Raw genomic sequence first — 16,069 nt, 5'->3', positions numbered from 1 at the left:
TGCATAAAAGGACTTTTTGGTTTTCTTAAATGTGTATTTTTGACATGCTTTGAACGTTTCTTCTACTAAAGATTTCTGTACTTTTAGGGGGATAATAAGTAGAAGTCTAATATTGCTTTTGTTTGCATGAGAACAACATTTATCCTGTACAACTCATGGACTACTCCATTTTACAGCTTTTCTGATTTTATTTTCTCCTCTTTAGATATTCAGTCAGCAGATAAACGATCTCCACCACAAACTACTCTTGTAATTAATATTATGCAGTATTATTATTATTATTATTTTTTTACAATTTTTATAGGCAAACGTCTTGCATTTTGCTGTAAATATAAAATAATTACAAAATATTTTATTATATTTTTGCACTGAAAACAAATGCGAGCAAGTTGATATACGAGTTTATTGTAATTAGAAATGCTGAGTACGGCATCGGGCCGGTCAAGCCAGCCAGCTTTGACATCATCAAGTACGGTGGTGGTCTAATTGTAAAATGACCACTCCACGTCCTCCTGTCCTCCAATCTGGCTAATTTTAGCCAGCGTTAGCTTTTTTGTTTACTAGCGTTAGCTAACATGCTGACAGGACATTAAGTAAATTTGCTAAAAAGCCCCCAAAAATCAAATAAAACACAAAAGTCCTGTTGGCTTTGACCAGTTTTCCTCAAATTCCTATTTGATCAGACTTCACTCAATAAAACTGTCTTTCTTCTGACTAATGTTAGCTAATGTTAGCTAATCTTAGCTAGCCCGCCAACATGGACATGTTAGTTGATACCCATCAGAGCAGCTAGCTGGCTAATCTTAGCTTATTGTTATACAAAAATGACATCTGGAGCCAACATTGTGTATTTTTCTCCTTGTGTGAGTTAAAGCTGTGACTCTGAGGGTTCAAGGATAAAGTTTTCTTATAAAAGAGCAGCTTAGGGCACAGAGGAGCTTTATCAGGATCTACTAACAGCAGTACTCTCAAAATTGCATGTTTAGAGCAGCCTGCTGTGGGCCCTTATTTCCTTTTAATATAATTGAATTTCAAATGTAAAAATAATCTCTGAGTGACATAATAAACAGTTATTTTAATACATATTACATGACTCCTAAATCCCCAAAGCAGCGCTTATGGCAGGCTGACAGGTGTGTGCCGCAGCCGGCCTCCATTTTGCGAGTATGGTTTTTGCCACGGCGCTGGACGTGTAGCTGGCAAAATCAAAATGGTGGCTTAAGTTATTAAAACTGAGCAGCTTTCATCACTGGCTGCTGAACGTCAAGGTTGGAGGAGCAGCGAGGATTAATGTCCTTTAAAGCACAAAGCCTGCTGTCACTGCTGCTCGCTCTCTCTCTCAGCTGATCCCGTCATCTCATCATCCCACGCCGTCCTCTGCTCTCTTTTGCTCTTTCTCTCTTTCCGGCCAGCTGTCCAGCCGACGTCCATCACTGCGGGATTTTTTTCTGCTTCTCTCTCATTTTCCCAGATTTCCCTTTCTTTCTTTTTGATTTTCCCACCATCTCTTCCTCCTCTGGATCCGGGCCGAGATATGAAGCGGCACCATGGGTTTTATGGAATTCTACCTGGAGATTGACCCCGTCACCCTGAACCTCATCATCCTGGTCGCCAGCTATGTTATCCTGCTGCTCGTCTTCCTCATCTCCTGCATCCTGTACGACTGCCGTGGCAAAGACCCCACCAAGGAGTACGCCCCTGACAACACGCCAGCGCCGCCCAGCCAGTCGCCCATACGCCTGGTGGTCATGCAGAACTCGCCCACCACCACCCGGTACGAGCCCAACAACAAAGCGGGCCACGCCGAGCTGCCGACGCCAGACCTGAGCCGGGATAGAGGAGAGCGGGAGCGGGAGAAGAGGAGTACACTGGTCTGAGAGGAAGAGGAAAGTTCAGACGGATAACCATGAAGTGCTGCTGTTTCATTCTCAGACTCTTATTTTTTAAACTGAACATCCCGGACGGCGCCGAGGAGCCAGCAGGAGGTAAGGCGTCCCGAGGAGACTACTCAGCAGGCCTTTGGTGGGTTTGATGAAGGTACTGGTCCATGTGTGATGGCAGTACTGGTCCATGTGTGATGGAGGTACTGGTCCATGTGTGACGGAGGTACTGGTCCATGTTTGATCGAGGTACTGGTCCATGTGTGATGGATGTACTGGTCCATGTGTGATGGAGGTACTGGTCCATGTTTGATGGAGGTACTGGTCCATGTTTGATTGAGGTACTGGTCCATGTGTGACGGAGGTACTGGTCCATGTTTAATGGAGGTACTGGTCCATGTTTGATCGAGGTACTGGTCCATGTGTGATGGAGGTACTGGTCCATGTGTGACGGAGGTACTGGTCCATGTTTGATTGAGGTACTGGTCCATGTGTGATCGAGGTACTGGTCCATGTGTGACGGAGGTACTGGTCCATGTTTAATGGAGGTACTGGTCCATGTTTGATCGAAGTACTGGTCCATGTGTGATGGAGGTACTGGTCCATGTGTGATGGATGTACTGGTCCATGTGTGACGGAGGTACTGGTCCATGTGTGATGGAGGTACTGGTCCATGTGTGATGGAGGTACTGGTCCATGTTTGATTGAGGTACTGGTCCATGTGTGATGGAGGTACTGGTCCATGTGTGATCGAGGTACTGGTCCATGTTTAATGGAGGTACTGGTCCATGTTTGATCGAAGTACTGGTCCATGTGTGATGGAGGTACTGGTCCATGTTTGATGGAGGTACTGGTCCATGTGTGATCGAGGTACTGGTCCATGTTTGACGGAGGTACTGGTCAATGTGTGATGGAGGTACTGGTCCATGTGTGATGGAGGTACTGGTCCATGTTTGATGGAGGTACTGGTCCATGTTTGATTGAGGTACTGGTCCATGTGTGACGGAGGTACTGGTCCATGTTTAATGGAGGTACTGGTCCATGTTTGATCGAGGTACTGGTCCATGTGTGATGGAGGTACTGGTCCATGTGTGACGGAGGTACTGGTCCATGTTTGATTGAGGTACTGGTCCATGTGTGATCGAGGTACTGGTCCATGTGTGACGGAGGTACTGGTCCATGTTTAATGGAGGTACTGGTCCATGTTTGATCGAAGTACTGGTCCATGTGTGATGGATGTACTGGTCCATGTGTGATGGATGTACTGGTCCATGTGTGACGGAGGTACTGGTCCATGTTTGATGGAGGTACTGGTCCATGTGTGATGGAGGTACTGGTCCATGTTTGATTGAGGTACTGGTCCATGTGTGATGGAGGTACTGGTCCATGTGTGATCGAGGTACTGGTCCATGTTTAATGGAGGTACTGGTCCATGTTTGATCGAAGTACTGGTCCATGTGTGATGGAGGTACTGGTCCATGTTTGATGGAGGTACTGGTCCATGTGTGATCGAGGTACTGGTCCATGTTTGACGGAGGTACTGGTCAATGTGTGATGGAGGTACTGGTCCATGTTTGACGGAGGTACTGGTCCATGTTTGATTGAGGTACTGGTCCATGTGTGACGGAGGTACTGGTCCATGTTTAATGGAGGTACTGGTCCATGTGTGATCGAGGTACTGGTCCATGTTTGACGGAGGTACTGGTCAATGTGTGATGGAGGTACTGGTCCATGTTTGACGGAGGTACTGGTCCATGTTTGATCGAGGTACTGATCGATGTTTGACGGAGGTACTGGTCCATGTTTGATCGAGGTACTGATCAATGTTTGACGGAGGTACTGGTCCATGTGTGATGGAGGTACTGGTCCATGTTTGACGGAGGTACTGGTCCATGTGTGATCGAGGTACTGATCAATGTTTGACGGAGGTACTGGTCCATGTGTGATGGAGGTACTGGTCCATGTTTGACGGAGGTACTGGTCCATGTGTGATGGAGGTACTGGTCCATGTTTGACGGAGGTACTGGTCCATGTTTGATCGAGGTACTGGTCCATGTGTGATGGAGGTACTGGTCCATGTTTGATCGAGGTACTGGTCCATGTGTGATGGAGGTACTGGTCCATGTGTGATGGAGGTACTGGTCCATGTATGGTGAAAGAGAATCATTGTGCTGCTGTTTTTCTTTGGAAGACCAAACCTCGTTTTAATCCGTGTTGAAGACAAACACTCTGGATCCTTTGTTGATTCTCATTCATGTCTAAGTCTCTACGATGGATTTGTGGCCCCGATGTTCTGAGATAATAAATATGTAGTTTAAAAAAAGAATCGATAAAGCTTTTTCTTCTCCTCTGACTTTACGGGGACCCGCCAACCACCTGACCTACATCATGGGGACATTCTGAGGACCTTTGTGAAGCTTGTTTATTGGTTCATTTTGGGGTTAAGTCACAGTTTACAAGTAAAGGGTGAAACGTGTGTGTGACTGTGACTGTGTGTGAGACTGTGTGTGTGTGACCGTGACTGTGTGTGACTGTGTGTGTGACTGTGTGTGTGTGTGTGTGACTGTGTGTGTGTGTGAGTGACTGTGTGTGTGTGACTGTGTGTGTGTGAGACTGTGTGTGTGTGTGACTGTGTGTGTGTGTGTGTGTGTCTGTGTGTGTGTGTGTGTGTGACTGTGTGTGACTGTGTGTGTCTGTGTGTGTGTGTGTGTGACTGTGTGTGTGTGTGTGTGTGTGACTGTGTGTGTGTGTCTGACTGTGTGTGTGTGTGTGTGTGTGTGAGACACTGTGTGTCTGACTGTGTGTGTGTGTGTGTGTGACTGTGTGTGTGTGACACTGTGTGTCTGACTGTGTGTGTGTGTCTGACTGTGTGTGTGTGTGTGTGACACTGTGTGTCTGACTGTGTGTGTGTGTGTGTGTGACTGTGTGTGTGTGTGACACTGTGTGTCTGACTGTGTGTGTGTGTGTGTGTGACTGTGTGTGTGTGACACTGTGTGTGTGACTGTGTGTGACTGTGACTCTTTTCAACTAGAGTGCAGTTTTAATTCTAGGTGACTCTTAAACTGCTCGGTGCTATGTTAGCATTAACCAGCTTCTCCTGAATAAAGCTGCACTCACATACAGAGCAGCAGCACTCTGCGTCCTCCACCCCCAACCTAAGGTCCCAGAGGACTCGGACGCTTAAGCTTTGGTCCTGACGCTTCAAACCAGCCTGTTAATCCCCCGCCTCTCCCCGCCCACCATCACAGATCAAATAAGCTGACAACATAAACCCTCACTGGACAGGAAAATAATCAATGGAAAGACTTTGGGGTCAACGTCACTCATCCCTTTGACGTATGCTGGACAGCAGGGATAACTGTTTGGATGCTTGATTGTATGGGTTAATGTTCACAGCTGTGCAGCAGATGTTGGTGTTATCGCAGATTTACTGGGTGGTGTTAAAAGAACCTGACGGAGGAACTGATGATGTTTGTTTGGAGGGAAATCCTGTATTTGATTTGTCTGTATCTGAGAGAACATCCTGTGTTTATGTTGTACTGAAGGAGACACCAGCATCAGTGATGGAGACATTTGTGCACTAACACAAGGCACAGCTGGAGCAGAGTATGGGTGGTAACATCAGATCATGTTCTTGGGGACTTCATGTGTCAGCAGAACATTTAGCATCCTTTTAACATTAGCTCTGAGGTGCATCTCCAAGCTCAAGAACAAACTCAGCGTGGAGCTGTTCTTCACTGATGGTCTGCAACAAGTGGAACCACCAAGTCACGGCCATCGGTTTGTTAGAGCAGCGCCAACATACTGAGCATGCCGTTAACGACACGCTTCAAAGGTTCAAACAAATCGGATGAGTTGGAGTTTAAAGAAAACTTAAAGATGCTTCAATTTGTGCCTGAAATGACTGAAAAGCTGTTGAGAACAGTAGAGATCAGAGTATTCACTGTGGGTTTTCCTGTTCTTTTCCAGGGTTTTGGCCTCACCTGCAAATCCCAGAATTCCCTCCAGTTCCCACCACTGACCTCCGCTCACCTACAGCGCCATCAGCTCACCGTGGATCTGTGGGATTCTGGAGATTCGGCCTCACGGAGATCTGCAGAAACTTCAGACCTCACAGTGTGTGAACTTGAAGTCATCAGTAGCAGATTCTCCATCTCACCTCAGTGCTGACGTGACCCCAACCCACCAGGCTGACAAAGACTGAGGGTGGTGTCAGCACCTTCCCACAGAGTGTGGCATCACTGGAAAACTGAAGATAGCAGTGATGGAGTAGGGCGCTGGCTGCGGTTCTTCAATGGAAGCCATCTTATCCAGGAACGCTCCTCACTACCCTGCAGGAGTCTCACTGTTGAGTCTGACGACTGAACGTTTAAGGAAAATGACTACAGTGCACTGTATTCAACCCTTAAATGCACACGTATGCTTCTTCATTTTGAGTAAATCAGAGCTTCAGAAGAGCCAATCAGCTTGGTGTTCATGACGACGTCCAGTTACGATGACCCTGTTAGCGTTACAGCATGTTTTCAAACCCACCCCCTCCTTCCCTTCGCCTCGCTGTGGCGGCAGCATGTCCGTGGACAGGAATCGCCGGGGGCTGAATCTTATACACCTGCCACACATCGGGGCCATACGTGGACAGGAAACACTTTGTGCTTTGAGTCTGTGATACTGGTGTGGATGACAACACAAACACCATCACATCCAGTCAGAGGATGATACTGGTGCCCAGTTTGCAGCAGGGGGAACCTTTAAAGGTTGTGTTGCTAATATTAAAAAGGCGTTCAGGAAGCTCCTGAACAGGCAGCCATGTTCTGCAAGCTGCATTTACAGCGCTTAACAAACGTGTCACCTCACCAACAGTGTCACAGCTGTAACCAGCTGTAACGTTAGCCGGCTGTATGTGCAGTCACGTCAATCTGAATATGTTCAATGTTACAATATAGTTTCTGTTTGTATTCACTTTCAAATTTACTGGTTTACAAAAAGAAAGAAATTGGGGTTTAAAAAAAAGCAAATTTAGTTTATTTGCCAAACAAACGAAAATCAAACGTTATTATTAAACAAGTTTTGACAGATGTTCTTGTTTCATGATCTCTGGTGTAACAGATTTGTTAAGCTCTGTAGCTGCACAGCAACAATAAGCTCTGTCGTCTGTGAAAACAGTTTTAAATTTAAATCTGATTTTATTTGATGCTGTGTTGACAGTTTCCAACACGACACCAGTGTCTGCCATGTCTGCTGTTCCCGTCACGCCACTGAGAATGTTGTAAACATGGCCGGCGACTACGTGTGACTAAGAACCTTTTTGAATTAGCCCGTCTCCATAGTAACATCAAAGCATCACTTTCTTAAATCATCAGACATTTCTACGAGTACATAAACAACCATTTTAACCAGTGAGGCTTCACTCAGCTGCTTGTTATCATCAATGCAAACTGTTGAGTCCGTCACAGTTTCACTTTCAGTTGCACCTCCTCGTTATGTTGTCATACCTGTTGTCTGCTGGGCCACGTTAGAGCCTGCCACGTGGACACAGCCTCACTTCCTGTTACATTTGTAACGGAAATGTGAAAAACTGGTTTGAAACCTTTCAAAAGTTAATCTAATGAATCAACACAGAAACGTGATCATTCGAAGCCTCAGCAAAACTCACGTTTTTAAACAGAGAACTGTGTTTACATATTAAACAAACAAACCATAAATTAATAAATAATAAGAAATAAAAAACTAGTCATTACTGACTGTGCTGTAGCACCTGTAGCGCTGCATGCTGGGTCAGATCAGGTGATCAGGTGAAAACAGGTGATGTTGCTCAGCGGTCGTAAAAGCTGCGCTTTCTGACAAAATTAGAAAATGTTATAAAAATAAAATAAACACACAGTTTTAACAGCTTTGTGTTACATTTACTCCCCTCAGTACATTCTCATTCAAACCTCGACACAGAAATGTCTGCTGGTCTGGTTTACGAACGCAGCGCTGAGGCTAACGTCATAACTTAACGTTACCACCATCTGGAGGTTTTCTCATGTTAGTAAAACTGAACTAAAGTAAAAAATAAATTACTGTTGTGCTTAAAAGATCATGAATTAGTTTAAATGCTCATAGACACACTTTGTAATGATTTTGCAGCACCTGTCCAGCGTCTGCTGGGCCTACCTACGAACACGGCGCGTGGCTAGCTGAGCCAAGCAGTCCCAGCTTTCACCAAAGTCCAACTTTCTGATGTTTGCAACAAAACACAAACAAAAAAAACAAATGTAGTTTTGTAACATGTAGTTAACGCATCCTGTTACCATTTCATCCAAATGAAAATGACAAAGAAAAGCTGGAGTTGCGAGTCGAAGATTCCTCTTTGATTTGTTGATGGAAATCAGTTTCTCGTTTTTCAGGTGAGTTTAGTGAGACTGTGCACACACAGCCTGACTTTACTGTAGTCCTGTGATCTGTTCAGTAAAAAACTACAAAACTTTAATTAAAATTTTTACTTTTAATATTCATTGAGAAAAAATCTAAATATAAACACTTTCAGTTTCTACAGAGACGACCACCCTGCTCGCTGCCAGCTGGGCCAGACTGCAAACGTAACCAGCAGGTTTCCAAAAGTTGATTCTGTTCATCTGGACGTAGCGTTTTCTGGGAGAAACGTTTCGTCACTCATCCAGGTGACTTCTTCAGTCAGAAAACGCTACGTCCAGATGAACAGAATCAACTTTTGGAGATTTATTTTCCGGGATGATTGAGAATGCATCAAGACGTTTTAAACCAGCAGGTTATTTTACACATTTAACCTTCAGGAGATCAAGTCAGCAAAACCTGAAAGACGTTAAAAATGTTTAAAACACAAAAGTGCTGTTGTAAATATAAAAACTCTGAATACTTCCACTTTTGTGGGCGGGTTAGATCAGATCAGCAGTACTCCTGTGGTAGCACAGGCCGCTGGGCTGAGTTACCGCTGCTGCGCTGCCTGCTGGGCCAGTTAATGAGCTAATGAGGAGCTAGCTTATGCTAAATTAAATCCTTTCTCAGTTCATTGATCCATGTGATCAGACGTGTTGGAGTAATGTTTGCAGTTTGGGTCTGCTGCTTTCTGTGATTCAAACATTTGATGTTTCTGGAAACCACCGTGGCTACCGACTGGTTTAATCCCGCTCCCTTCCTGAAACTACAAAATCCTCCTTGACCAGATAGACTCCGCCCCCCACCGCTCATTGGCTCTGGCACTGCCTGACATATGATCCCACCCCGAGTCATTTTAGAGGGCTTGTGCCACAGAGGCCATGCTGGAGCAAATCCTCTTATATAAAACAGCACAGCCAGCTGAGCAACCCACCAATGGCTGCGTCGTATCTGTAATATGAATTGCACATTATCCGCCCGGTCCATAGTTTCATGTTTGGGGATTATCTCGTGGCCACTGCTGCGTATTAGGAGGATGTATTGTGTATTTGTTGATGTCTTTTTGTCTGTGGGGAAGGTTACGTAAGCTTCAGGTTGTCAACAGGCTCTGACTTCACTCATCATGAGCACAGCACAGAAGAAACGAACAGAAGCCCAAAAGTCACGGTGCTGAGGTCACGCTGCTGTAATCAAACCAGCAAGTTAAGGTTTCACCAGAGTGTCAGAAACACTTTAAATGGTTTCAAAATGTATCTGAAGTGAACTGCTTTGTTTTAGTTTCCCTGGTTATTTTCTGATGATGCACGTTCCATATCGTATAACATGCAGCCATTGCATTGCACTTACCTTCTAAGGCAACCCCACGTTTAGGTTTTCTGCTGACCTGCAGACACGTTACTGCAGCTGCTGAGTAAAGAGTTACTTCAGACCATAAGCAGAAAGCCTTGTATTAATGATCTGTTATTCCTTTCTGTGATGAAAACATTACAGTTTAGACACTCCTGGATTTTGTGGTTCATGCTGTATGTTCAGACAAATACGAGCTGTAATGTTTTTAAGGAAATCACACTAATGATGTCACGGATTTCTTTTCAAGTCTGTCACTGTGTAATGGAAATTTTTACTTGATCCCAGTGTACAGAAACATGAAAATCTATGAATAAACGAGTGGAAACTAAACAGCTGTTTACCAGTAGAAAAGCCCCAGACAACGGCCTCATTCTGTTTACATATTAAGGCTTTAAAATTATTTTAATACATCTCCACTGCATGTGACATTTATACTCAGAGTGACGCTCACAGCAACAGTGAACGACGTGAGCTAATGTTAGCTTACAAATCAAGTCCACTAATCGCTAAAGTCACCAAACAAGCAGAAGATCAACTCAAACTCACATAAGGAAACAAACTAGAAACTGATGTGGCCTTACACAGGATACATATACAGTGGGGCAAAAAAGTATTTAGTCAGCCACCGATTGTGCAAGTTCCCCCACTTAAAATGATGACAGAGGTCAGTAATTTGCACCAGAGGTACACTTCAACTGTGAGAGGCAGAATGTGAAAAAAAATCCATGAATTCACATGGTAGGATTTGTAAAGAATTTATTCGTAAATCAGGGTGGAAAATAAGTATTTGGTCACCTCAAACAAGGAAAATCCCTGGCTCTCACAGACCTGTAACGTCTTCTGTAAGAAGCTTTTCTGTCCCCCACTCGTCACCTGTATGAATGGCACCTGTTTGACCTCATCATCTGTATAAAAGACACCTGTCCACAGCCTCAACCAGTCAGACTCCAAACTCCGCCATGGCCAAGACCAAAGAGCTTTCGAAGGACACCAGGAAAAGAATTGTAGACCTGCACCAGACTGGGAAGAGTGAATCTACAATAGGCAAGCAGCTTGGTGTGAAAAAATCAACTGTGGGAGCAATCATCAGAAAATGGAAGACATACAAGACCACTGATAATCTCCCTCGATCTGGGGCTCCACGCAAGATCTCATCCCGTGGGGTCAAAATTATCATGAGAACGGTGAGCAAAGATCCCAGAACCACACGGGGGGACCTGGTGAATGACCTGCAGAGAGCTGGGACCAAAGTAACAAAGGTCACCATCAGTAACACACTACAACGGCAGGGAATCAAATCCCGCAGTGCCAGACGTTGTTCCGCTGCTGAAGCCAGTGCATTGTCCAGGCCCGTCTGAAGTTTGCCAGAGAGCACATGGATGATACAGCAGAGGATTGGGAGAATGTCATGTGGTCAGATGAAACCAAAGTAGAACTTTTTGGTATAAACTCAACTCGTCGTGTTTGGAGGAAGAAGAATACTGAGTTGCATCCCAAGAACACCATACCTACTGTGAAGCATGGGGGTGGAAACATCATGCTATGGGGCTGTTTTTCTGCCAAGGGGACAGGACGACTGATCCGTGGTTAAGGACAGAATGAATGGGGCCAAGTATCGTGAGATTTTGAGCCAAAACCTCCTTCCATCAGTGAGAACTTTGAAGATGAAACGAGGCTGGGTCTTCCAACATGACAATGATCCAAAACACACCGCCCGGGCAACAAAGGAGTGGCTCCGTAAGAAGCATTTGAAAGTCCTGGAGTGGCCTAGCCAGTCTCCAGACCTCAACCCCATAGAAAATCTGTGGCAGGAGTTGAAAGTCCGTGTTGCTCGGCGACAGCCCCAAAACATCACTGCTCTTGAGAAGATCTGCATGGAGGAATGGGCCAAAATACCAGCTACTGTGTGTGCAAACCTGGTAAAGACCTATAGTAAACGTTTGACCTCTGTTATTGCCAACAAAGGTTATGTTACAAAGTATTGAGTTGTATTTTTGTTATTGACCAAATACTTATTTTCCACCCTGATTTACGAATAAATTCTTTACAAATCCTACCATGTGAATTCATGGATTTTTTTTTCACATTCTGTCTCTCACAGTTGAAGTGTACCTCTGGTGCAAATTACTGACCTCTGTCATCATTTTAAGTGGGGGAACTTGCACAATCGGTGGCTGACTAAATACTTTTTTGCCCCACTGTAGCTACTGTAGCTGTGTCCCGGAGCCTAGGCTGCATCCTTTGGAGGACCCGGCCTTCCATGTTTGGAGCAGCCTTCGAATTTGGACCGCCTTCGTCGCCTGGCTGTGATGTAATCGGCCTACAAATGCAGCCTCAGTTTTGGGACACAGCTTGTAATCATTTGTCTCTATTAGCAGTTAAATGTCACGGCCTGCAGGGCAGACTGAGTGAAGGTGTGCGGACCCAGGCGCAGACACAGGCGAGGAGATGGGAGTAACTTTAAACAAGGGCGAGCCTTTTATTATGGCTGAATAACAAGGGTACAAAACAAAAGCTACAATGAGAACAGAGGCGAGGGCTAAACCAAAACCTAAAAATGACTGTGAGCACGACTCGTACAGGTGCATGAAGAAACTATGAATTACATGAATTCGCTAACATGACATGCATGAACTCCTCCACCCGCTCCACTTAACCTGACCTGAGGGGTGGAACACAGACAACGCGCTGACAAACACGGGGCTTAAATACACTGAGGATAAGGAGGGGAACGAGGAGAGCACAGCTGGGAGTAATCAGACAGGACAAGACCAAGCTGAGGCAAAACTCAATACATTGACAGAGGACACAGACTTTCAAAGTAAAACAGGAAACATACCAGACGCAGACTTGACTAGGGGATAAAGCTGACGGGGAGACAGCAACCACGAGGAAGCCACATAACAAAGCCAAAAACTAGAACTGAAGAAACACTAAAAGACTAAGGAACTTAACACTAACATTAACACTAACTTAACACCATGTGAAGAAACCAAAAGTACAAAACTCAAAAACCACTGGGTCACCAACCCAGCACCATGACATTAAATTAATGTTCGCTAACCTTAGCCAGCAGAAGGTCCATGAAGATGACTGTTACCCATCCTTCTGCTAACACTGAAAAGCTGCAAGGTTTGACTTTGGCTAATTCACCCAAGCTGGTCATGTTCAAATTATTTTAATCAGTTAATGTTAGCCATAATCACTAAAGTTATATAGCGTAGCTAAGCTAAAGCTAGCTGGCTAAATATAACATTCTGGTGAAAAAGTCATACCTGAGCAGGAATGCTAGTTGGCTGTAATGTTCTTATTCTTCTATGAATAAAACATCAAGAACTGCTCCTGGTGCTAGCTTCAGCTAGCTGTTTATTGTTTTTTTCTACAGCGATCACTTTCTTCTTCTATTCTGTATATCTTATTGGTTACAGAGCGCCCCCTGTGGGTAGCTTCAACAATAACAGCTATCATTACATTGGCTAGCTCGCCAAATTACTTCAGCAACTAGCGTGACTGTGATACTAACTTCTGTTAAACAGTTTTTCTTTCAGCATCACTAAATCACATCATTTATCTTCTACAGCAATAGCTAACATGGGGGAGTTAGCCTGCTAGCTGAAATTGTTCAAATATTTTGCTCTGAAGGGGAAAATGACAACATCATGCTGCGGTACATTAGGACTAAAACACTCTGTGGGGGGTATTTTGTGTTCTCACTCACTCTGAAATGACTGAAAAGTGCTCAGCTGTCAGCGTGTGATGGTCTGAACTGTGGGATTAGCAGAACATCCTGATCTGCTGCCTTCCACTTTGAGAAAGTGGCATTACATAATGACATTTCCAGCTGAGTGGGGCGATACAGGCGTTCATCTACGTGACTGCACGAATCAGAAGAAATTTGCGTGTGGGTGTACACCGGGATTAAAGCGGCACTCGACCCAAAGAGCCAGCAGTCACATCTCTGTATGAGGGACCTGATGTTTTCAGGCTGCAAGAGGACGTCAGGATTAACAGATAACGCACGCCAGCGGCCTTAAATCATGAATGAAGTTTAAAATGTTTTGCAGGAATTAGAAATATTTATCCTCGCCCTGAAAGGGATGATTCAGCTTATAATCAAAGTCTCTAAAATTATCTTGACATCAGTTGTTTAACCCCTAAAGCTTCCTCACCTGTGCATAATCACCCACAAAGTGGTCCTTCGTTTCCATTAACAGAGCCCCTTCACTTAATGAGCCCTTCAGTGTGATTGGCAGGTTAATGCACACCTCTGCTGAACCAGTTCATTCTTCTCCTGAAGGCTTGCACTGCTTCCACAGATGACAGTGAGAAGAACGAATGAGTAATAAATGAGAAACTATCTCACTGCTGGTTACAGCCTCCTCACTGCTGCACAAAATGTTTCCTTCTGTACATTTTGTCCCAGAAACGTTGGTGTGAAATAAGATTAATGTGAGACAGTGTCAGAGACGGAGAGAGATGAAGTGTTGTTAGCTGTAGGCTGAGTATAATCTGGGCTGCAGGTTAATCAACAAGAGTCCCAACAAAGATCCAAACCAGAGGAAAGGTGGGACACACCTGAGGAGCTGACAGGTAAACGTGGAACAGGTGGAATCTACGGTGGCCCTGAAATGTCAAACACACTAAAACTTCAGAAAATACCAGCAAATAGAAAAATGCTACAAAAGCATACAAAACAGAAAGGACGCTGAATAAAACACAACAGCAATCGTGTGATTTAAACACACGATTGCTGTTGTGGGTTTTTATTCTTTTATTTTGTATTTTATTAAACTTCAGTGGTGTTTTGTATTTCTTTATTTAACCTGTCCTGTCCCACGAGGAGCACCACGACTCTCTGTAGGCTCCCCTGTTAATGTTTTTATTTTAAGGATTTTATTTCATTATTCAGATTATTTTGTTTGTTATGCTGGAGCAGACGGGGGTGAAAGATGAGAAGAAAGGAGAGAAATGGAAAAACAATCAGGAGAGAAAAGAGAAGAAAGCTGAGGGTGAAGTAAACAGGACGGGTCACTGAGCTGTGTCAGATACAACATGCTGAAATAAGCACTGTGATCACACTCAGATGCATATTTACTGACATTTATTATGAAAGGGTTCAAAGGAAGTGATCTGTGTCTGTCCTCCTTTCAGCTGACAGGAAGCTCACAATGAAGACAAAATACTTTAAACTGTGGAGATAAACCAAGCTTTGTCCTGGGCAGACGACTAACTGCACAGTGATGGTGCGTGACCTTTGACCTTTGCAGCTGTCTGTGTGCCTCGGGCTGATCAGGGAGCTGACAGGACGCTTCATACAAACTGCAGTCAGGGTTTAGGTTCTCCACCCAGGACTCCATCCCTCCATCAGCAGCCCGAGGCTCTGAGGACCCCTGCTGGAGAAGGTGAGGCATTACAGCTGCCACTACGTCACACCAGAAGATTCAAAACGTTCCTCATATTTTTATTGGTTCATACTCATTCTGAAGATCTTTCCTGCTCCAGCTTATTGGAGAAACTGATTGTTGATTAAAATTTCAAATCAGACGTAGAAAAAAGGGGATTGTTTTCTCCCTGTTTACACATTAGCAGTGGAGGTGCTGCCTCCTGGTGGTCATCGGCCGTCTGAGCTTTTGTGGAGGTTTTTCTAATGGCCATCGAGGACACATGAACTTTACATCAAACCACAAAAGAAATGATCCTCGTGTCCACAGGAGCACATTTGAATAATAACTTTATTTGTATGAGACTGGATGAGTCACACAGGTTTAAATGAGGCATAAATCTTCTTCTCTTCATCTTTTAGTACAAATACATCTGCTGATCAACAAGAACTCCAGAATATTCCGGCAACACAAAGAAAACTTCCATGTTTGCCTCTTGTATAAAAAATCTATAAAAATAAATGAATATCCATCCATCTGCTTCCACTTATCCTTTTCAGGGGCGCTGGAGCCTATCCCAGCTGTCATAGGGCGAGAGGCGGGGTCCACCCTGGACAGGGCGCCCGTCTGTCGCAGGGCCAACACACAGGGACAGACAACCAATCGCACCCACATTCACTCGCACACTCACACCTATGGATTCATCAGTTAACCTATAAATGAATAATTATGCTAAATTAGCTGAAGCATGAATAGACACATTTAGAAGTGAGGAAACCCTCTTCCTCTCTTTCTTTCTCCCTTTCCCACCCGCAGTCATGTCTGTAATAACGTAAAATAAAATAAAATAAATAAAAAATAGTAACAAAGGTTAATCAAACGGACCAATACGGGAAGGCCGTGATGATCCACGTGGTAAAGTAAATCCGTTGGGCATCTTTCTCAACGGGACAGGCAACAAAAAAAAGAAAGAAGAAGTGATGACTCAAACGCTCAGATTACAGAGGACCAAAAGTGCCAAAATAAACAATACATATATAAATATTAAAAATAACTAAAGTT

At 44.3% G+C, this 16,069-nt stretch overlaps 1 protein-coding gene across 1 annotated transcript; it reads left to right on the top strand.

Annotated features, from left to right (window-relative positions):
- Window positions 1-364: 364 nt before the first annotated feature.
- smim36 (small integral membrane protein 36) lies at window positions 365-9,956 on the top strand. Its single transcript, XM_085169908.1, has 2 exons — window positions 365-1,985; window positions 5,850-9,956. The coding sequence occupies exon 1, from the start codon at window positions 1,548-1,550 to the stop codon at window positions 1,875-1,877; it is 330 nt and encodes a 109-aa protein (XP_085026034.1). The 5' UTR covers window positions 365-1,547; the 3' UTR covers window positions 1,878-1,985; window positions 5,850-9,956.
- Window positions 9,957-16,069: the final 6,113 nt, after the last annotated feature.

Source organism: Neolamprologus multifasciatus, chromosome 8 (assembly GCF_963576455.1).
Source record: "Neolamprologus multifasciatus chromosome 8, fNeoMul1.2, whole genome shotgun sequence".
Taxonomy (NCBI): Eukaryota; Metazoa; Chordata; class Actinopteri; order Cichliformes; family Cichlidae; genus Neolamprologus; species Neolamprologus multifasciatus.
The sequence above is the reverse complement of the archived record's forward strand: the minus strand, read 5'-3'. Positions and strand labels throughout refer to the sequence as shown.

Coding starts and splice junctions, on each gene's coding strand:
- smim36 (XM_085169908.1), top strand. CDS start 1,548: ATGGGTTTTATGGAATTCTACCTGGAGATTGACCCCGTCACCCTGAAC.